This window comes from Salvelinus namaycush, chromosome 2 (genome assembly GCF_016432855.1).
Source record: "Salvelinus namaycush isolate Seneca chromosome 2, SaNama_1.0, whole genome shotgun sequence".
In the NCBI taxonomy this organism is placed as follows: Eukaryota; Metazoa; Chordata; class Actinopteri; order Salmoniformes; family Salmonidae; genus Salvelinus; species Salvelinus namaycush.
In genome coordinates this window covers 48,274,049-48,296,322 of record NC_052308.1, presented here as the reverse complement: position 1 = coordinate 48,296,322, position 22,274 = coordinate 48,274,049, and the positions used below count along the sequence as shown (strand labels likewise).

Here is a 22,274-nt window from a genome sequence, read left to right as displayed (position 1 = left end):
TGTTATTGAGTAGCAGCGCAACCCCTTCCACTCTTTCTCCACCATTATATGATACTCTATAGCTAGGTTTCCATCCAACTTACGACAGATTTCCATGAAATTATCCTCAAATCTGCTTAAAAACAATATGCCAATTTGCATTTTTCCACCAAATTGACTTGTTGTGAATAAAAAGCTGTGTGTGATGATGCAATGCACATAAAAATAACTTTTGTGGTTAAAATCCCATGTACCAAATAAAAAATACAAGCAAATGGTTTCCATCGCATTTTCACCTCTAGGCTACAGATCACAAAAAAACAGCATTATATAGCAAATGTGCCCACAACATAAGCCTAGGCAGCTGATAGTGGGCGCTAGATCTACACTATCGTGTAGGATTGATGTGCCCAGCCGGTAATACACTTGTGTCCGCCGTGGATGGCTCGTACATTAAGCATCATCCATTCAGGCTGCAAAGTAATACTTTTCCTCCTTAACTAGCTTTAACGCGGGGTGTCTGAAAAAAACTGGAAAAATATGTGTACTGTCTTTTATTTATTTATTAGTATTTGAAAAAAATGTAGTGGGTAGATCAGCTTTAATATTGCAGATAGATTGTAGCTTCCATTAATGTAATTGTCTGCATTATTTCCAATACCCCATATATTTTTTTGTAAATATATATATATATATATATAACACACATGCACACTGTACACATACATATAAATACACACACACACATATACAGTTGAAGTCGGAAGTTTACATACACCTAGGTTGGAGTCATTTAAACTAGTTTTTCAACACTAAGTTGACTGTGCCTTTAAACAGCTTGGAAAATTTCAGAAACATTCCAGAAAATGATGTCATGGCTTTAGAAGATCCTGATAGGATAATTGACATCATTTGAGTCAATTGGAGGTGTACCTGTGGATATATTTCAAGGCCTACCTTGTCTGGTTCATCCTAGGGAGCAATTTCCAAACTCCTGAAGGTACCACGTTCATCTGTACAAACAATAGTACGCAAGTATAAACACCATGGGACAACGCAGCCGTCATACCGCTCAGGAAGGAGACGTGTTCTGTCTCCTAGAGATGAACGTACTTTGGAGCGAAAAGTGCAAATCAATCCCAGAACAACAGCAAAGGACCTTGTGAAGATGCTGGAGGAAACAGGTACAAAAGTATCTATATCCACAGTAAAACGAGTCCTATATCAACATAACTTGAAAGGCCGCTCAGCAAGGAAGAAGCCACTGCTCCAAAACCGCCATAAAAAAGCCAGACTACGGTTTGCAACTGCACATGAGGACAAAGATCGTACTTTTTGGAGAAATGTCCTCTGGTTGATGAAACAAAAATAGAACTGTTTGGCCATAATGACCATCGTTATGTTTGGAGGAAAAAGGGGGAGGCTTGCAAGCAGAAGAACACCATCCCAACCGTGAAGCATGGGGTTGGCAGCATCATGTTGTGGGTGTGCTTTGCTGCAGGAGGGACTGGTGCACTTCACAAAATAGATGGCATCATGAGGTAGGAAAATTATGTGGATATATTGAAGCAACATCTCAAGACATCAGGCAGGAAGTTAAAGCTTGGTCGCAAATGGGTCTTCCAAATGGACAACGACCCCAAGTATACTTACAAAGTTGTGTCAAAATGGCTTAAGGATAACAAAGTCAAGGTATTGGAGTGGCCATCACAGAGCCCTGACCTCAATCCCATAGAAAATTTGTGGGCAGAACTGAAAAAGCGTGTGCGAGCAAGGAGGCTTACAAACCTGACTCAGTTACACCAGCTCTGTCAGGATGAATGGGCCAAAATTCACTTATTGTGGGAAGCTTGTGGAAGGCTGCCTGAAACGTTTGACCCAAGTTAAACAATTTAAAGGCAATGCTACCAATACTAAGTGAGTGTATGTAATCTTCTGTCCCACTGGGAATGTGATGAAAGAAATAAAAGCTCAAATAAATCATTCTCTCTACTATTATTCTAACATTTCACATTCTTAAAATAAAGTTGTGATCCTAACTGATCTAAAACAGGGAACTTTTACTAGGATTAAATGCCAGGAATTGTGAAAAACTGAGTTTAAATGCATTTGGCTAAGGTGTATGTAAACTTCTGACTTCAACTGTAGTATGCTTATTGGTCATAGTATGGATATAGCTAATATGCCAAAAGTTCCCAGATGCCGTACTAAATTCGCCAAAATACGAAGTATACAAGAAGTGGACACTATTTCCGTGCTTTTAGGGCCCATAATGCAATTCTTCCGGAAATGGGCGTGGCTTCACAGCGTTTTCAGATTTGAAGAAAATGGTGAAAGATTATTATGACAAATGTTAAGAAAATGTTGAGCAATGTAATAAAGTAATGACTTTTCAAATAAGTTACCTTACACGTTATGTTGGCTGACAATTTGTTAGCTACATTATCCTTACAAACCGCATAGCATTACTGCAGTATGTACCAGCATGTTAGCTAGGTACCTTACGTTAGTTGGCTACTAATACATCGAACTTGCCAGGAAGTTTATTAACTATCTGCTATCTAACTAACTAACCAACATTCATTGATTTGATTATTCACATCATTCTTAGCTAAGTGGCATAGTCGTTGTGCGTTTCAATGGACATTGTTAATTCTGGCTATCTACTCCGATTTCAGAGCACTCTTGCGCAGAATATGGCCGGTGTCAGTAAACATTGGCAAAAAAAAGCGGAATTAAATTGTTGCCAGCAGCACAGTTACAGTCACCAACACTCTGTATAACATGCAAACAGCCTAACCAGCTCTGCTAGGGCAAGTAAAATGGTCAGAGTGAGGTGTTCTCTCATTTGTGTCTGGAAGTAGCTAGCCAACATTACTCAGATAGCTTGGGTGCTTGACTGCCGTTGGACGCTCGGATCAACCCTACTCCTCGGCCAGAGCGTCCAGTGTGCTCTCTGAATGCTCCGAGAGAGAAAGCTCTGAATTTACAAAAGGACAATCTGACCACTCTCTGGATTTACGAACGCTCAGAGCGCACTGTGGCACTCCAGATTGAATTTACGAACACAAACGAAATCATAAAATGTCTAGCTAGTCATTTGTTATGCTAACAAGCTATCAAAAGGTTGTATAGCAACAGCATCAACTTAGACAGGCAAAGCACGAGTATGCTCAACTGAAACGATACCGTTCGTTTACAATATACTAAAATGAACGAATAGTATGTAGTATACAGTATGTTAGTATGGGTATTCGAACACAGCTCTAGTCTTCACCCAGTAGCTCAGATTGTGACAGTTAATTTCCCCTTTCTTGCATGCTTTTAATTCTGACTCTTTGTGTATTAGGCTATAGGCCTAGTGGAATGTATACAAGAAGAAATTTAAGTTAAAAGCCAATTATTGTTATTATACACCTTATTTTGTCATTCCAGTTCAATTCTGATTTCAGATGATCATTTCTTACCAAATAAGGAAGACTCAGTATGCTCTAAGTTTTTCTCTATCTTCATTAGGAATTTGTGTAAATGGCAGCTGTTTAGGAAAAGACACACAAAGATACACATTTTCAAAGGTGTTTTTTCTTGACTGATTACCATTTGATTGATGTGGCGCTATTGCACGTCATATCATTTGAAAGGGCTGTTTCTCAGCTTTCAAAATATGTATTACGTTTTCATATATGGTTTGACACCAGCAAAGTATGTTCATTTATCTACGCTGGTCTCAGTATATTCATGAATTCCCCATGGATTGGATGGCATCACAAACATCCAACTCGCACCACAATATAACATCTGAACACATGACATACATGTCTGTTATATCACAGCTGTCTGTTGTATTTCAAGGATGAGTGAAGAGGTTTGGTAAGACCTCCTATGAATCATTAGCGAGCACCCCTGGCTTTGACTAGAATATAATCTTTGTGATTTTGTTTTAATGTGAATTGGGCTGGAGGTAAAGTGAGGTAGGTTAGGTATGTGTGTCTCTACTGTACCGAAATGCTGCCAGGTATTCAGCGTCGCCCATGGGAGGGTCCAAGCCTCCCGTCCACGCCACATTGACATTGAAGCCCTCACCTGCTCCTGCTCCAACCTGGACAGAGTGGGAGAGAGAGGGGAGAGAGAGTTATGTCTTACTTCATGGAAAGTTGTGCTGAGAGTTGAAAGGTCATGAGATATTTTGCATCAAATGTTCACAAACTATCAGCACGGTTGTTTAAAAATGCGCATTTGTTACAATTGAGGAAAAGCCGCGTCACATTTCAATGACATACGGGAGTGATTACGATTTCCAAATGAAAGACGGCTGGCCATTAATTCAACGCCTCCATCAACTCAACTATTTCGATTTTTGATACAATTTGTCAAATCTGCTAATAAATCCCTCGCAGCAACAACAAAACTACACCCAGATTAAGTCCCAGTTTTAACACACTACAGGGACGTACGTATATTCTTGAGTCGGCACTTGGCGATATTCCGTTTCTAGTTATATTTCACATAATCTCCGCACCCAGAACCAAATGTTAACATCTGTCACGAGAGACTATATTTCACCAAATGCCAGGCACAACCGGTGGATGTCTCCCTGATTTGACCTCACGTTCGTGGGGTGGCATACTAACTGATCCCCTGGTCTTAAGAGGAGAGTAAGCCTTAAAAATGTCTGCTAACACGGCTATTTAGCTTTTGAAACTCCTCCGCCATCGCTCAATGTCATGGCGAGGAGATAGTGAGGACTCTGAGTGACACACTCTTGGCAACAAATTGCAGTCATTTCCTTTGTGTGTGTGTGTGTTCGTGTGCGTGAGGATGATGTGCATTGCAGAGTGTCTGACTTGACTCTCTCTCGGTAGACGGGATGTTCACAGGGCAAACTCAAAACACATGAGCTCCGCCATCCACTGCCAACTAGTCACTCTCCCTCTCTTTCTCTCTCTCCATTGTTCTTCTCTTCTTCATCCCCTTTCTTCATCCCCCCCTTTCTGTTATTCCTTTCATGTTTAAGAGACGCTGGAGCGGATTACGGGTACCCTGATGTTTCTCTGTGGTACCCCTGATGACATCAATGCTACCCCTTGGTGTGTTATATAGGTACATGGGGTTGTGGTCGAGGGACACAGAGACTCCAGAGGTTTACCACACAGCTCAGTGGCGGTCGAGGGGCCATTTAAGGCTAAGCCACATCCAAGCCAGCATAGCATCTAATGGACCATCTTCCCATGATGAAGAATATGGTAAAACATCCACTTTTTTTATCCTCCTTATTTGGTGAGAATGGAGTGGGTAGTAACAAACGCTAAAGGGGTTTCAGACTATTGGGCCGACACAATCCGTTCTGTGCTGGCTCAGATGTTTTTTTCCCCCCCACATGAAAAGACCAATCATGTATTTGATGGGGGAGCATGATGTACATGGTGGTGGATAGTGCAACCTAACTTACCTCGGCTGGGTTCCCGCTCCCGGGGAAGAAGTTGCCATTGTCATAGCGATGCAGGGAGATGTACAGCACGCTGGAGTCGTTGTAGAACACTGACTGGGTACCGTTGCCATGGTGAACATCCTGCACATTGGGGATAAAGGTCAAGGGGTCGTCAGACTCGTAATTATGTAGTATGCTTGACCAGTCTCATACTTGCTCTGGATGTTTGCATCTTATTTGTCTTTACAAACCAGGTAGTATTTAAGTGTGCATGTGTTCCAACGTGTGTGTGTGTGTGTGTGTGTGTCTGTGTTAACGCCCAGACTCGTGGCGGGCCCCAGACTCATGTGAAAAGCAGAGATCAGTGTGAATGTTGACACCATGCTTATGGTCAATATGTGTGTTGTGTAAGTAAGCAAGTGTTTAGCTCCCATGTGGCGACCAGTGATGGCGGTCATCTCTCACCCAGTCCACAATGAGGATCTTGTTGATGCTGAGTTTGTGCTGGAGCTGCTTGGCTGCGATGGCCACGGAGTTGAAGAAGCAGAAACCCCTTTGGAAAGACACATATGGACTTATGAGAACATAATCAGGACAGGAGGTCATGTCCCCATAACGAGACAAAAGACACCCAATGTAATGTGAGGGCGTCTCAGAGAATGTCCTCACGATACACACACTAGGTGATGTGAGGATATTAGTGCCAATGGGTCAAACATGCTTTGTTTCACTGGACATGCACTCATATTTAGGCTTGGTTTGAATGGCGAAGGGGCAATGTATGAATGATGGGAAAAAGACACGGCAAGTAAACATCTGACAATCTCAGACAAAAGAAAACCATAACAGAAACAAAAGCAAAACACAAAGACGAAAAATACTCTCCACATATCAAAATAAGTTCTCGTGAAATAACTTCTCGTGACCTGAAGTCATTCCTCGTGACCTCCCCTCCTCGTGCATTTCAGAGAATGTGCTCCTCATAAACCACTTACAGTAAGCTGACTCGTACTCAATATCCGTAGGATATTGTGAGACAGAGAAGGTGTGAGAGAAAGAGTTGATGTATGAAAATGAGAAGAGGAATGTTGAAAGCGGTGGTGTCAGCAGGAGCTATAAGCTCGGCGAGTGTGAACTGTAGATCATATCTACTGGCCAACTCCTTTCCTCCAGTAAGTCTTTATCGACACATAAATTACTAGTGACAGGCTCTGCTGAGTACACACACTATCGCGCGCGAACCCACTCGCGCATGCAAGCACACACACACACACACACACACACACACACACACACACACACACACACATACGCTGACGTATGCAAGCAAGCACACACACACACACACACACACACACACACACACACACACACACACACACACACACACACACACACACACACACACACACACACACACAGCTGAATGTGGTTAGCCTTCTAACGCATTCTATTTCAGACTGATACACAGACATGCACCCATACACACACACATGCACACAAGCCTTGGGCAGGTAACGCACATACTCCATACACACACATAACACACCCTTTTGGACAATGCTTTTGATGTGTAGGGAAAACCCTTTGAAATTGTTTTAGAGACCTCCTGGCTCCGTGTGTGTGTGCGTCTGTGCAGTACTTACAAGGGGGTAGAGCGACCTGCATGGTGTCCAGGGGGCCTCACCACTGCAAAGCCATTCTGTGAGATGGGAATAGAAACTGTTACACTTTGGCTCTCTCTGACCACATCTTACAATTTGATGTTCATCAGTTCAGAAGACATGGTATTGATATAGAAATGGAACTGATATAAAAAGGCAATGTTTAAATTCCAATTTCATATGAAATTCATAAATAATAATAATAATAACAGAAATGACATGATGCTTCAATATCCAGGTGTATCAATGTATGTCACAGTGTTGACAATTCTGACCCGTTGTGTTACGGCCCTGACATAACTAAGTGGGGGTGTAACCGAGGTGACAATGAACGGTTGGCGGTCTCACCTTCAGCTCTCCCTGTGCTACCCTGAGCGCCAGCTCCGTCACGCTGCCTGCCGCCAAGCGAGACGCCGCCGACGTGTGTGTCTCATTCCAGATCGTATCGTTGTCCACCTGTCAATCATGCAAAACCAGGAATTTACCAGGGGGTGGGATCAAAGTTAAAACCACTAGGAGAAACAAGGGCATCGTTTAAAAACAATATAAGTTGATTGGTTGAAATAGGTGTCACTTGATATCAACTATGTGACAGCCCAATGAGGTACAGAGGAAGTCATGCAGTGGAATTGGGAAACAGAGGTGACGGGTTGTGGTAAAGACTGGATTATTACAGTATTGGATTACAAAGTCTCTACTGTGTTCCAACTAAATGAAGAGTAGCATAACTTATTGGGAGTCAGGGGGATAGACGTGGCAAGGGTAACATTTACGCACACAAATCACCACAACCTTGACTTTGACTGCTGATGATGACAGTAAATGAGGTAGTAGAGTATTCCTGTTCTCAGATTCTCTCTCTCTCTCTCTCTCTCGCTCTCTCTCTCTCCTTCCCTTTGTTATTCCATGTTTCAAAACTCCACATTTCTGGCGGTTTGGCACGACAGAACAATGAAATCCTAGGAATTTCTTTTATCACTTTCTTCGCCATCTTGTTTCAATCAGCTCGCCTCACCAGAGGAACCAAAGGCCCGGAAATCCAGGCAGATCAGGCGCCTTATCAACACCATGCAAACCCTCCTCTACTCTCCTCTTCACCCTCTTGCTCTCCTCTTCTTCCTCCTCCACTCATCCCCTCTTTATCCTCTTCTTCAGTGTCCACATAAAAAAAAATAATCACGACTATACACAGTCTACCTCCTTCTCTTTTACTCTTCAACGCTCCTCTTCCCCTTCTCTTTCATCTTCATCATCCCCCTGCACTCATCTCTTCTTCAGTGTCTGCATTTTCTCTTTCCTTATCCACACCATATTAGCAGCATTCTTCCTCCTTATCTCTTCTCCCCCTCTTCCTCCTCCACTCATCCTCTCTTCATCCTCTTCTCTGGTGTCTATATTCTCTCTTTCCCCACATGCCTTCCTCCTGAATAAATTCCCCTCCACTCAACCACTCAACCACAGTTCCCCAGGCACCCCTCCAAGCAAACAATTCAGAGTCCACCCTTTCTTCCTCTCTCTCTTCCTCTCATCTCTCACCTCTTCTTTGCCTTTGATATCTGATTGGCGTTTCGACCGTGTCCCCGCCAGCAACAACAGCCTCCACAATTTGTCGCTCTATTAGCTTAATCGTGTAATGAGGTATAATCAAGCATGTAATGTTTGCCATTTTGTAATGTGATTAGATAAGTGGACAGATTTCACATGACTCTTTGATTGTTTGTTACAGGGTCTGTTGAGCTGTTTGCCTGTGTACTGTAAGTGTGTGTGTGTGTGTGTGTGTGTGTGTGTGTGTGTGTGTGTGTGTGTGTGTGCGCGTGCGTGCGTGCGTGCGTGCGTGCGTGCGTGCGTGCGTGCGTGCGTTATTCTGAGTAACTCACTCCAACTCCTCCACAAGGTAGCATCACAAACATCCTTTGAGATAAGATTCCTGAAAGAGTGAGATAAATCCAATACATTAATCTTACATTCATTCAATACTTGATGATCCATGCATATGTGTATAGTTCCATGTGTGTGATTTATGAGTGTGTAAAAATACTTATGTGTGGCTTTTACTAGGGCTGGTGCGGTGACCGTATTACCACCACACCGGCGGTCACGACTCAAGAAGGCAGTCAAATTCCACGTTACCGTTTAGTCACGGTAATTAGGCTGCTCCAAGCTCTGATGCTGCTGCTGGTCATTAGTAGCCATCCAAACTTGCTAACTGACTGGTACTCAGCACTCTATTGTCCCTCTAATCACTCTGACATCAATGCAAATGTTTTCGAAAATCTAATCAAACACTTCATGAGAGCCCATGAGCTCATGTTGCGCAACATTTCTATAGGTTATGCATTAGCGGGAGAAAACAGAGTGGTGGCCGCTAAATAAAAAGAGGAAGATCCCATCAGCTTTCTACAGGCTAGGCCTACTATATTTATTTCTCAACTTCCTAATATTAAGCACATTGCTTCTCTTTACAACAGGAGTATAGCCTACCTGGCTGGCATGAAAATAAACCACAGGAAAAGCATCCTCCATTCGCTATTTAAGTGCATAGATGACATGTATTTTTCCCCCTGCCCCTGTTTCGAGACAGGTGCGTGATAATGGTCCATTCTAAATCAAAACAAATTTCACACATATATTATTTAGCATATGTAAAGGCAAGATTAAATCAAGAATAGTCTGATGGGTGACAATATTAGCCTATCACTTGTGAATGATATATTATTACTTGTGAATGATGCCCAGCATAAGAAACAATGGCTTTTTTTTGTGACTTGTTCAAATCATAGTCGCACACCTCATGTAGCCTAGCCCATAGGCCTATATGTTTTAATAAGGTTTGTATCACAACTAAAGTGGCCAAATAACTTCTTAAAATTAAGCACATTAATCCGCTTCACAAGGGGTGTAGAGCCTAACTGGCATATATAAGCAGCGTGTGAGTTTCACGTTTGGGGAAGATCATTTTCACCATAAAAATGCACCTTGATAATAAAAGCATTATATGCATAATCAAATTCCCTTTTGATAATAGTGTTTTCCGCTAATGGGACATTCACGCCTATAGCCTACTGCCGTTTGTGCATTGCTGCACTTATAACGTGAAGAAGTAGACAAATAGTTTATCAACATTTTAAGCTAAATGTTCTGATCTGTTGCGTCAGCCACATTGCATTAAAAAAAGTGTTTTGCTGCTAGTGGTTGTATTAATTTTGGATCTATCGCATCCCACAACTGTCTCAGACTATGTTTGGAATATTTATTTCTCGCACAGAATAGAATAGGTCGACTTTTGTACTATGGGGGATAGTACATTAACATAGGCTAGTGCTTTATCTGTTCGTAAGGCCTACTCATGTTGTTGGCTGACGAAAAGTAAATGTGGACAGTTCTAATATCTTCAGTATGCACCTCGGGAATTGGATGAGGACGCGCACAGTTGCGTCCCTGACGTGTCTGTCTTCACTTGTAGCCTGTGAGAAAGACCCGATCACGTGACGGAGAGCCGTGTGAACGAGAGATGCTTCGGATTGGCAGCACACTCAGGGAGAAGGGCACAACAGGCAGCACTCCTGGCCGCAAAAGGCATGGATTTTTTTTAGGGTGCATTACGGCCACAAAGGGGATGCCGCCGTGAAATTCGAGGCATTATCAAGGGCTTGTCAAATTGTGAATGAGAGACTATTGGTGTGTGTACAGCCTGCCTTTCCAGCTACTTTTTTTGAAATTATCATTAGTCTCATCATGCAGCCTTACAATGTATTAAAATCAAAACATATAGCCCAAAGTTTGTATCACAACTAAAGTTACATCAATAACTCTAAATTAAGCATATAGGAGTAGCTGTTTCTTTGTTAACCGCTCAACACACAAAATAGCCGCATGTGCGCACTCCCTCAAATCGTTTGGAGAATAAAAATAAATAAATATTCAGCTTTGTTCAATTGTATTCTTCATACTATAAAATAATATAAAATAATGCCACGGAATTATAAGCAAATCTTGTCTGCTATATGAACTAGTGTAGCCCACAGCCATTTGGCATAGCCACATCAGGACCCAACATAAGGACAACTCAGAGTATGCTCTTCTTCTCTTCTGAAATAGACTACATTTTCTTCATATCATGCTTCTTTAGACCTGTCTAAAATAAATTATGGATTTATTGTGAAGGTGTAGGCTATATTTACATGGATTTATTCAACTTTTTATAAATGGATTCTAGGCTATGTGTGGAAGCCAGGAGAGGCTAAATGTGTTTATGTTAATTAACTGTCAATTACCATGAGACCGACAGTTATTTGCTTGACAGTCATCGGCTGACAAAATTTCGTGACCGCCACAGCCCTACCTATTACCTATATGGCCAAGTGAGTGTGAGTGTTTGACAATGAGGTGTGTCAGAGCGGTGTGTGTGTGTGCGCGTGAAGATGAGTGTGCATGTTTGTGTGTTGGTGTATGTGTGTGAGAGAGAGAGAGAGAGAGAGAGAGAGAGAGAGAGAGAGAGAGAGAGAGAGAGAGAGAGAGAGAGAGAGAGAGAGAGAGAGAGAGAGAGAGAGAGAGAGAGAGAGAGAGAGAGAGAGACTGAGCGCGTGTCGCACCAGCCAGCTTGCGGTTGTCCAGTTTGAGGCGGTTGAGTGGGTTGGTGCCGTACAGCAGGACGTGTTTCTCAGAGTGGACAGACTGAAGCTCCTCCAGAGTTGCCTTTCTGCTCCGGATACACTGGAGGAGCGCACACACACACACACGCCATGCCATTTAGAATTAACCAACGCACCACACACACACACACACACACGAGACACAGGCGCATACACGCAGGCGCATACACACACTAGTCCACATGCATACACTCGCAAACGCACTCGCGAATGCACATGTAACGGATGTGAAATGGCTAGCTAGTTAGCGGGTACGCCCGAGGTCGGGGCGAGGGGACGGTTTAAAGTTATACTGTTACACACACACACACACCCATGAACACACACAAATTACAGCATAGGTACACACACAGGCCTCCCTTGGAAAAGAGGTCTTCTGACCTCAATGGGACTGTTTAAAGAGACAAACAAAACACAAAGTTTGATCTTGGAAACCTGGGCCAGGGCAAAGGGGGGTGCAGTGCTGGGGTGTAACCCTAGGTGGCAGCAGTGTTCATAACAGGAGTTTCAACCAACATATTTAGTTCTGTGGTGTTGTGTAGAAAGGGAAAGGGAGATACCTAGCCAGTTTTACAACTGAATGCATTTAACTGAAATGTGTCTTCCGCATTTAACCCAAACCCTCTGAATCTAGAATATTGTAGTGTAGTATGTGCTGCTGTGTTATGCTTTATATGGTACCTACCTCACACTGGTTCCTGAGGCCTCTCTCCTGAAGTCTGGACCAGATGCTTTGGATTCTTCCAGCATGCTCGGGGTGTCGGCTATTGTCGCCACAGGTGCACTGGTGCTTCAGCATCTGAGAGTCATACACCAGACCTACACACACACCGACACACACTGTAGTTTAGAGACCATACAAAATAGGTAGAAAGCCAGCCAGACAGATAGATAGTAGACGGGACCACAGAGATCCTAATAAATTAAGTGCTAATAATTCTATGGATGGGACATACAGCACCTTCTGAATATACAGTATGTTGTACATGAGATACAACAAGATACAACAAGCACTGTGTATAGTACAGCACTCCCCAAGTGTCTCTCACCAGTGGTGAAGCGTAGCTTGGCGGTGGTCTCCGGACCAGGGCCGGCCAGAGACTGTGGGGTGTCCGTGGGCTGTGGAGGAGGGGGGAGAGAGGTGGAGGCGGGAGAGGACTGGGCGCGACCGAGGGGGCGGTGTGCAGGGCCCAGAACCATGGGCACACCCAGGGGGTCCAGGTGGGTCGCTTGTCTACGCCTGTCTGTCAGGACCTGGTGGTGCCTGGGCTGCTCCCAACGAAACGACTGGAGGGAAGGGGGATAGATAAAAAGATAGAAAGGGAGGGAGAGCGGGAGGGAAAAAAGTAGGTGAAAAGTTAAAAAAACAACAAAAAAAACCATTTAAAGGCTAAATGTTTGTTTACTTGTTTACCCAGATCGTTATTAGGAGTTACTTTAGCAACAACATAAAACAGCCCAACTACAGCACCTTGTAAAAGCCATGACTAAGGGATGACTAACAGAGTGATGCCATGGCACCCTCTATTGGAGAGCCAGAAAGGTGGCCTGAACTGAAGCTACAAATCAAAACGAATTTTATTGGTCACATACACATATTTAGCAGCTGTTATTGCGGGTGTAGCGAAAGGTTTGTGTTCCTGGCTCCAACAGTGCAGTAGTATCGAACAATTCACAACAATACACACAAATCTAAAAGTAAAAGAATGGAATTAAGAAAAATATAAATATTAGGACGAGCAATGTCGGAGTGCCATTGACTAAAATACAGTAGAATAGAATACAGTACATACATATGAAATTAGTAAAGCAGTATGTAAACATTATTTAAACATTATTAAAGTGACTAGTGTTCCATTATTAAAGTGAACAGTGATTCCATGCCTATGTATATAGGGCAGCAGCCTCTAAGGTGCAGAGTTGAGTAACTGGGTGGTAGCCGGCTAGTGACGGCTATTTAATAGTCTGATGGCCTTGAAATAAAAGTTATTTTTCAGTTTCTCGGTCCCAGCTTTGATGCACCTGTACTGACCTCGCCTTCTGGATGGTAGCGGGCTGAACAGGCCGTTGCTCGGGTGGTTGATGTCCTTGATGATCTTTTTGGCTTTGCTGTGACATCGGTTGTTGTTGGTGTCCTGGAGGGCAGGTAGTGTGCACCCGGTGATGCATTGGGCAGAGCGCACCACCCTCTGGAGAGCCTTGCGGTTGCGGGCGGTGCGGTTGCCGTACCAGGCGGTGATACAGCCCGACAGGATACTCTCAATTGTGCATCTGTAACAGTTTGTGAGGATCTTCGGGGCCAAGCCGAATTTCTTCAGCCTCCTGAGATTGTCAGTGATGTGTACGCCCAGGAAGTTGAAGCTTTTCACCTTCTCCACTGTGGTTCCGTCGATCTGGATAGGGGCGTGCTTCCTCTGCTGTTTCCTGAAGTCCACGATCAGCTCCTTCGTTTTGTTGACGTTGAGGGAGAGGTTATTTTCCTGGCATCACTCCCCAGGGCCCTCACCTCCCTGTAGGCAGTCTAGTCATTGTTGGTAATTAGGCCTACTACTGTTGTGTCGTCTGCAAACTTGATGATTGAGTTGGAGACGTGCATGGCCACACAGTCATGGAAGAACAGGGAGTACAGGAAGGAGCTGAGTACGTACCCTTGTGGGGCCCCTGTGTTGAGGATAAGCAAAGTGGAGGTGTTGTTTCCTACCTTCACCACCTGGGGGTGGCCCGTCAGGAAGTCCAGGACCCAATTGCACAGGGCGGGGTTCAGACCCAGGGCCCCAAGCTTAATGATGAGCTTGGAAGGTACTATGGTGTTGAAGGCTGAGCTGTAGTCAATGAACAGCATTCTTACATAGGTATTCCTCTTGTCCAGATGGGATTGGGCAGTGTGCAGTGCGATGACGATTGCATCAGCTTCGGTTCTATTGGTGCGATATGCAAATTGAAGTGGGTCTAGGGTGTCAGGTAAGGTAGAGGTGATTTGATCCTTATCTAGCCTCTCAAAGCACTTCATGATGACAGAAGTGAGTGCTATGGGGCGATAGTCATTTAGTTCAGTTACCTTTGCTTTCTTGGGTACAGGAACAATGGTGGACATCTTCAAGCAAGTGGGGACAGCAGACTGGGATAGGGAGAGACTGAATATGTCCATAAAGACTCCAGCCAGCTGGTCTGCGCATGCATGACCAAAAGTATGTGGACACCTGATCATCAAACATCTCATTCCAAAATCATAGGCATTAATATGGAGTTGGTCCCCCCCTTTGCTGCTATAACAGCCTCCACTGATCTGAGAAGGCTTTCCACTAGAAGTTGGAACATTATTGCGGGGACTTGCTTCCATTCAGCCACAAGAGCATTAGTGAGGTTGGACACTGATGTTGGGCGATTAGGCCTGGCTCGAAGTCGGCGTTAAAATTCATCCCAAACGTGTTCAATGGGGTTGATGTCAGGGCTCTGTGCAGGCCAGTCAAGTTTTCCACACCGATCTCGACAAACCACTTCGGTATGGAACTCGCTTTGAGCACAGGGGCATTGTCATGCTGAAACCGGAAAGAGCCTTCCCCAAACTGTTGCCACAAAGTTTAAAGAATTGTCTAGAATGTCATTGTATGCTGCAGCGTAAAAATTGTCCCTTCACTGGAACTAAGGGGCCTAGCCCGAACCATGAAAAACAGCGCCAGATCATTATTCCTCCACCAAACTTTACAGTTGGCACTATGCATTGAAGCGTGAATTATCACTCCAGAGAACGCGTTTCCACTGCTCCAGAGTACAATGGCAGCAAGCTTTACACAGCTCCAGTCGCCGATTTACATTGCGCATGGTGATCTTAGGCTTGTGTGCGGCAACTCGGCCATGGAAACCCATTCCATGAAGCTCCAGACGAACAGTTATTGTGCTGATGTTGCTTTCAAGGGTGTTTTGGAACTCGGATAGTAAGTGTTGCAACCCCGTTAATAATGTCATAGTAATAAGTGTACACACTCACTTACATAAATAGACCCACCGAGGTCAAAAGAGGTTGGCTGGTATTGCAAACGAGGACAGATGATTTTTACGCACTACGCGCTTCACCACTCGGCAGTCACGTTCTGTAAGCTTGTGTGGCCTACCACTTCGTGGCTGAGCCATTGTTGCTCCTAGACGTTTCCACTTCACAATAACAGCACTTACAGTTGACCGGGGCAGCTCTAGCAGAAATTTGACTAAATGACTTGTTGGAAAGGTAGCATCCTATGCCGGTCCCACGTTGAAAGTCACTGAGCTCTTCAGTAAGGCCATTCTACTGCCAATGTTTGTCTATGGAGATTGCATGGCGGTGCTTGATTTTATACACCTGTTTGTAACGGGTGTGGCTGAAATAGCCAAATCCACTTCTGTATATAGTGTATATTTGAGAGTTGGACTAATATAATAATTGTATGTATGTATGACCAATGGGTCTCTTTGTGTGTGTTTGTATGTGTGTGTATCTGTGTTTGTGTGTGTGTGCGCACCTGCGTGCATATGTTTGTGTCTGTGTACCTGATTCATCAGAGGTGTGTGTTCCATGGTGTGATCTCCTAGGTAATCGCCTGAGGAGGTGGACTCTGTGTCCCACATTGACTCAGTGCTACTGGTCCCACTCTGTCTCCTCCTCTGGTAGCCGTCCCCAGGCCCGGTCTCCGCCGGGTCCATGTCCTTCGAGGGGATCTGTGTGACACGAGGCTTCTCACTGGACTTGGTCATGAGCTGATGAGGGAGGGACACATACACACTCTTAAGGTCAAAGGTCATGCATCAGTCCTCCCTCTTCTTGTGTTGGTGAGCACTGTTATGCGGTATCTAGATGTAATATGTATTGTGCTGTGTGTGTGTGTATGTGTGTGTGTGTGTGTGTGTGTGTGTGTGTGCGTGCGTGCGTGCGTGTGTGTTTAAGTCCCCACAAGAATAGTAAACAAACAGAAATTTGACCAACTGGGGACATTTGTTTGTCCCATCGAGGTCAAATGCTATTTCTAGGGGGTTTAGGGTTAAGGTTAGAATTAGTGTTAGGGTCAGAATTACGTTAAGGGTTAGGGTTAGATTTAGGGTTAGGAGCTAGGGTTAGGTTTAGGGTTAAGGTTAAGTTTTTGGGTTATGGTTGGGGTTAAGGTTAACGTTAGGGTAAGAGTATGGGTTAGGGTTAGGTTTAGGGTTAGGGAAAATAGGATTTTGAATGGGACTGAATTGTTTGTCCCCACAAGGTTGGCTGTACAAGAAAGGAAAGGGGAAAGGGGGATACCTAGTCAGTTGTACAACTGAAATGTGTCTTCCGCATTTAAACCAACCCCTCTGAATCAGACTGTCTGTGTGTGTGTGTGTGTGTGTGTGTGTGTGTGTGTGTGTGTGTGTGTGTGTGTGTGTGTGTGTGTGTGTGTGTGTGTGTGTGTGTGTGTGTGTGTGTGTGTGTGTGTGTCTTAGTCTATGTCCCTCTTTAAGATCACCTTGGTTTGTGTGTGCATGTATGTGTGTGTGTGTGTTGCTCAACAGTCCCTAAAATGTGTGTGTCCAAAAATGGTGTGCTCTCTCACCTTGCCCAGGTGTGTGTTCTGTTTGAGTCTCTCCAGAAGCAGTGCGTTGTGGTACTGCTGAATTAACTGGTGCTGGTGGTGGTGAGAGTGCAGCGGGGGCTCAGAGCGGGTCCGACCCAGGGGTCTGTGGAGGCCCGGGGGAGCCAGGCCTTCCAGTCTGGAGGAGGGGTACTGGAGATGGCCCGGGCTCAGGCCTCGCACTTAAGGAGAGAGAGGTGGGGAGAAGGGGAGGGAGAAAGAGGAGAGGGGGAGGAAGCAAGGAGGGTGAACATAGAGAGCGATAGGGAGGGGGGAGAAAGAGAGGGAGAACGTGGAAAGGGAGAGGGAGAGAGAATCAGAGAGGTCAGGATCATCATGTTTGACTAAAACGTTATAAAAACGACCAGAGAGGAATCAAACAGTGTTGTGGAATGTTTTGATTAGCTAGGTCTGTGTAGTCACTCCCAGATCAACCAGATCCATTATAGATTAGTGAAAGTTCCACATGCCTAGATCAGTCGGATAAGTGGCATTCAGTCAAACGATCAATAGAGGACAGTGTCGCTCCGAGTGTGTTTCTCTTCGTGTGCAGCCGTCCTGAGGGCTCCAGGATGACTGCAGGTGTGGTGTGTGTGTTTGTGTGAGTTTGCATACATATCTACACTGAGCGTATAAAACATTAGGAACTACTCATATTAAGTTGCACCCCTTTTTGCCCTCAGAACAGCCTCAATTCGTCTTGGGCATGGACTCTACAAGGTGTCGAAAGCGATCCACCGGGATGCTGGCCCATGTTGACGCTAATGCTTCACACAGTCATGTCAAGTTGGCTGGATGTCCTTTGGGTGGTGGACCAATCTTGATACACATGAGAAACTGTTGAGCGTGCGTTGCAGTTCATGACACACTCAAACCGGTGCGCCTGGCACCTACTACCATACCCTGTTCAAAGGCACTTAAATCTTTTGTCTTGCCCATTCAAACTGTGAATGGCACACATACACAATCCCTGTCTCAATTGTCTGAAGCATTAAAAATCCTTCTTTAACCTGTCTACACTGAATGAAGTGCATTTAAGTGACATAGCTTTCACCTGGATTCACCGCATTCACCTGGTCAGTCTATGTCATGGAAAGAGAACCTAATGTTTTGTACACTCAGTGCACAATATATGTACCCTATGAGTGGGTGTGACTGTGTATGTGCTTGCTTGCTTGTGTGTGTGTGTGTGTGTGTGTGTGTGTGTGTGTGTGTGTGTGTGTGTGTGTGTGTGTGTGTGTGTGTGTGTGTGTGTGTGTGTGTGTGTGTGTTTATATCCGTGTGTGTTTCTCACCAGTGACTAGCTGTGTGTGCAGCAGCACTGAGGGCTCCAGGATGAGCAGGGGCTGGAGGTGTTGGTGGGCCAGCTGGGCAGCACTGAGGCCCTCCATGGGCAGGTAGACCTGGGGCAGTACCCTGGCCACCCTCTGATGGCCACCCGACTCCCTGTCACCCTGGGCGGGCAGCCTGGCGTTGTTGGTGGGCAGGGCGGTGGAGCAGGGCAAGGAGAAGTGGGCCAGTGTGCCATCCTGGAGCAGCAACCTCTGAGCCTGAGGGAGGGAGGGAGGGGACACAATAGGTCACGCACACTGTAAAACATAACTGCCAAACTCGCCTGCCTTCATGTACATATCTATAATAGCTTGCACCACTGCACATTGATCTGGTACTGGTACTCCCTGTATAGAGCTCCACATTGATCTGGTACTGGTACTCCCTGTATAGAGCTCCACATTGATCTGGTACTGGTACTCGCTGTATAGAGCTCCACATTGATCTGGTACTGGTACTCCCTGTATAGAGCTCCACATTGATTTGGTACTGGTACTCCCTGTATAGAGCTCCACATTGATCTGGTACTGGTACTCGCTGTATAGAGCTCCACATTGATCTGGTACTGGTACTCCCTGTATAGAGCTCCACATTGATCTGGTACTGGTACTCCCTGTATAGAGCTCCACATTGATCTGGTACTGGTACTCCCTGTATAGAGCTCCACATTGATCTGGTACTGGTACTCGCTGTATAGAGCTCCACATTGATCTGGTACTGGTACTCCCTGTATAGAGCTCCACATTGATCTGGTACTGGTACTCCCTGTATAGAGCTCCATTCTTGTGTATTTTATTCCTCGTGTTACTATATTTATTTGTATTATCATGTTTTAGCTCTGCATTGTTGGGAAGGGCTCGTAAGCAAGCATTTCGCGGTAAAGTCTACACCCATTGCATTCGGCTCATGTGTCAAATACAATTTCATTTCATTCAATTTAAATAAATTGGCGTTGACTCAAACAACTATAGTCATTGGAATTTGATTCAGTTAAGTAGTATGTACTCAATTACTAACTGCTGGGGTATCAAACTTCAGTTCTCTGAAGACTTCCGGGTTGGAGCGACTGGTCGCACTTCGCTTCGCTCCACAGGCAATATTACATTTCATTACAGTACAACGGTTTGATTTGTTTGATCTGAGCAATTTTTCTTAGCTAGCTACATAGCCGTCTTTGTATCAAAGATAATTGTGTAGTTTAGAGTAATTATCGAGGTTAGCTAGCCAGCTATTTTCGTCCTTCTAACGTAGTCAACACTGCTAGCTAGCCAGCTAGCCAACTTCTACCGAATAGCAGCACTGTAGAAACTATTACATTACAACGGAACGACTTGATTAGTGTAGTGTTAGCTAGCTACATAGTTGTCTTTGCTGTCTTTGTATCTAAGATATCTAAGATAATTGTATCTAAGATTGTATCTTTGTATCTAAGATAATTGTGTAGTTTAGAGTAATTATCGAGGTTAGCTAGCCAGCTATTTTCGTCCGCCGCGCCGCGCCACCGTTCTCCTACCTAGTCAACAACTGCTAGCTAGCTAGTCAACTTCTACCGACTAGCAGCACTGTAGAAACTAATACATTACAACGGAACGATTTGATTTGATTAGTGTAGTGTTAGCTAGCTACATAGTTGTCTTTGCTGTCTTTGTATCTAAGATAATTGTGTAGTTTAGAGTAATTATCGAGGTTAGCTAGCCAGCTATTTTCGTCGCCGCGCCACCGTTCTCCTACCTAGTCAACAACTGCTAGCTAGCTAGTAAACTTCTACCGACTAGCAGCACTGTAGAAACTAATAATACATTACAACGGAACGATTTGATTAGTGTAGTGTTAGCTAGATACATAGTTGTCTTTGCTGTCTTTGTATCTAAGATAATTGTGTAGTTTAGAGTAATTATCGAGGTTATCGAGGTTACCTAGCCAGTTATCGAGGTTACCTAGCCAGCTACACTTTCAAACAAAGTCAACAACGCAGCCACTGCTAGCTAGCCTACTTCACCAGCCAGCAGTACTGTATCATTTTAATCATTTTAGTCAATAAGATTTTTGCAACGTAAGCTTAACTTTCTGAACATTCGAGACGTGTAGTCCACTTGTCATTCCAATCTCCTTTGCATTAGCGTAGCCTCTTCTGTAGCCTGTCAACTATGTGTCTGTCTATCCCTGTTCTCTCCTCTCTGCACAGACCATACAAACGCTTCACACCGCGTGGCCGCTGCCACTCTAACCTGGTGGTCCCAGCGCGCACGACCCACGTGGAGTTCCAGGTCTCCGGCAGCCTCTGGAACTGCCGATCTGCGGCCAACAAGGCAGAGTTCATCTCAGCCTATGCTTCCCTCCAGTCCCTCGACTTCTTGGCACTGACGGAAACATGGATTACCACAGATAACACTGCTACTCCTACTGCTCTCTCCTCGTCTGCCCACGTGTTCTCGCACACCCCGAGAGCTTCTGGTCAGCGGGGTGGTGGCACTGGGATCCTCATCTCTCCCAAGTGGACATTCTCTCTTTCTCCCCTGACCCATCTGTCTATCGCCTCCTTTGAATTCCATGCTGTCACAGTTACCAGCCCTTTCAAGCTTAACATCCTTATCATTTATCGCCCTCCAGGTTCCCTTGGAGAGTTCATCAATGAGCTTGACGCCTTGATAAGTTCCTTTCCTGAGGATGGCTCACCTCTCACAGTTCTGGGTGACTTTAACCTCCCCACGTCTACCTTTGACTCATTCCTCTCTGCCTCCTTCTTTCCACTCCTCTCCTCTTTTGACCTCACCCTCTCACCTTCCCCCCCTACTCACAAGGCAGGCAATACGCTTGACCTCATCTTTACTAGATGCTGTTCTTCCACTAATCTCATTGCAACTCCTCTCCAAGTCTCCGACCACTACCTTGTATCCTTTTCCCTCTCGCTCTCATCCAACACTTCCCACTCTGCCCCTACTCGGATGGTATCGCGCCGTCCCAACCTTCGCTCTCTCTCCCCCGCTACTCTCTCCTCTTCCATCCTATCATCTCTTCCCTCTGCTCAAACCTTCTCCAACCTATCTCCTGATTCTGCCTCCTCAACCCTCCTCTCCTCCCTTTCTGCATCCTTTGACTCTCTATGTCCCCTATCCTCCAGGCCGGCTCGGTCCTCCCCTCCTGCTCCGTGGCTCGACGACTCATTGCGAGCTCACAGAACAGGGCTCCGGGCAGCCGAGCGGAAATGGAGGAAAACTCGCCTCCCTGCGGACCTGGCATCCTTTCACTCCCTCTTCTCTACATTTTCCTCTTCTGTCTCTGCTGCTAAAGCCACTTTCTACCACTCTAAATTCCAAGCATCTGCCTCTAACCCTAGGAAGCTCTTTGCCACCTTCTCCTCCCTCCTGAATCCTCCTCCCCCTCCCCCCCCCCTCCTCCCTCTCTGCGGATGACTTCGTCAACCATTTTCAAAAGAAGGTCGACGACATCCGATCCTCGTTTGCTAAGTCAAACGACACTGCTGGTTCTGCTCACACTGCCCTACCCTGTGCTTTGACCTCTTTCTCCCCTCTCTCTCCAGATGAAATCTCGCGTCTTGTGACGGCCGGCCGCCCAACAACCTGCCCGCTTGACCCTATCCCCTCCTCTCTTCTCCAGACCATTTCCGGAGACCTCCTCCCTTACCTCA

The 22,274-nt window shown here is 45.1% G+C and overlaps 1 protein-coding gene across 1 annotated transcript in view; it reads right to left on the bottom strand.

Annotated features, from left to right (window-relative positions):
* Positions 1-22,274, bottom strand: part of LOC120021993 (histone deacetylase 7-like) — an 87,166-nt gene that overhangs the window by 21,448 nt on the left and 43,444 nt on the right. The window contains exons 8-19 of the mRNA XM_038965799.1: positions 18,588-18,843; positions 17,276-17,475; positions 16,248-16,454; positions 12,773-13,010; positions 12,409-12,542; positions 11,664-11,784; positions 8,949-8,998; positions 7,420-7,527; positions 7,054-7,109; positions 5,873-5,960; positions 5,429-5,548; positions 3,981-4,078 (exon numbers count right to left, since the gene is read on the bottom strand). Coding sequence (XP_038821727.1) covers positions 3,981-4,078; positions 5,429-5,548; positions 5,873-5,960; positions 7,054-7,109; positions 7,420-7,527; positions 8,949-8,998; positions 11,664-11,784; positions 12,409-12,542; positions 12,773-13,010; positions 16,248-16,454; positions 17,276-17,475; positions 18,588-18,843 — 1,676 coding nt within the window. The remainder of the gene's footprint in view (positions 1-3,980; positions 4,079-5,428; positions 5,549-5,872; positions 5,961-7,053; positions 7,110-7,419; positions 7,528-8,948; positions 8,999-11,663; positions 11,785-12,408; positions 12,543-12,772; positions 13,011-16,247; positions 16,455-17,275; positions 17,476-18,587; positions 18,844-22,274) is intronic.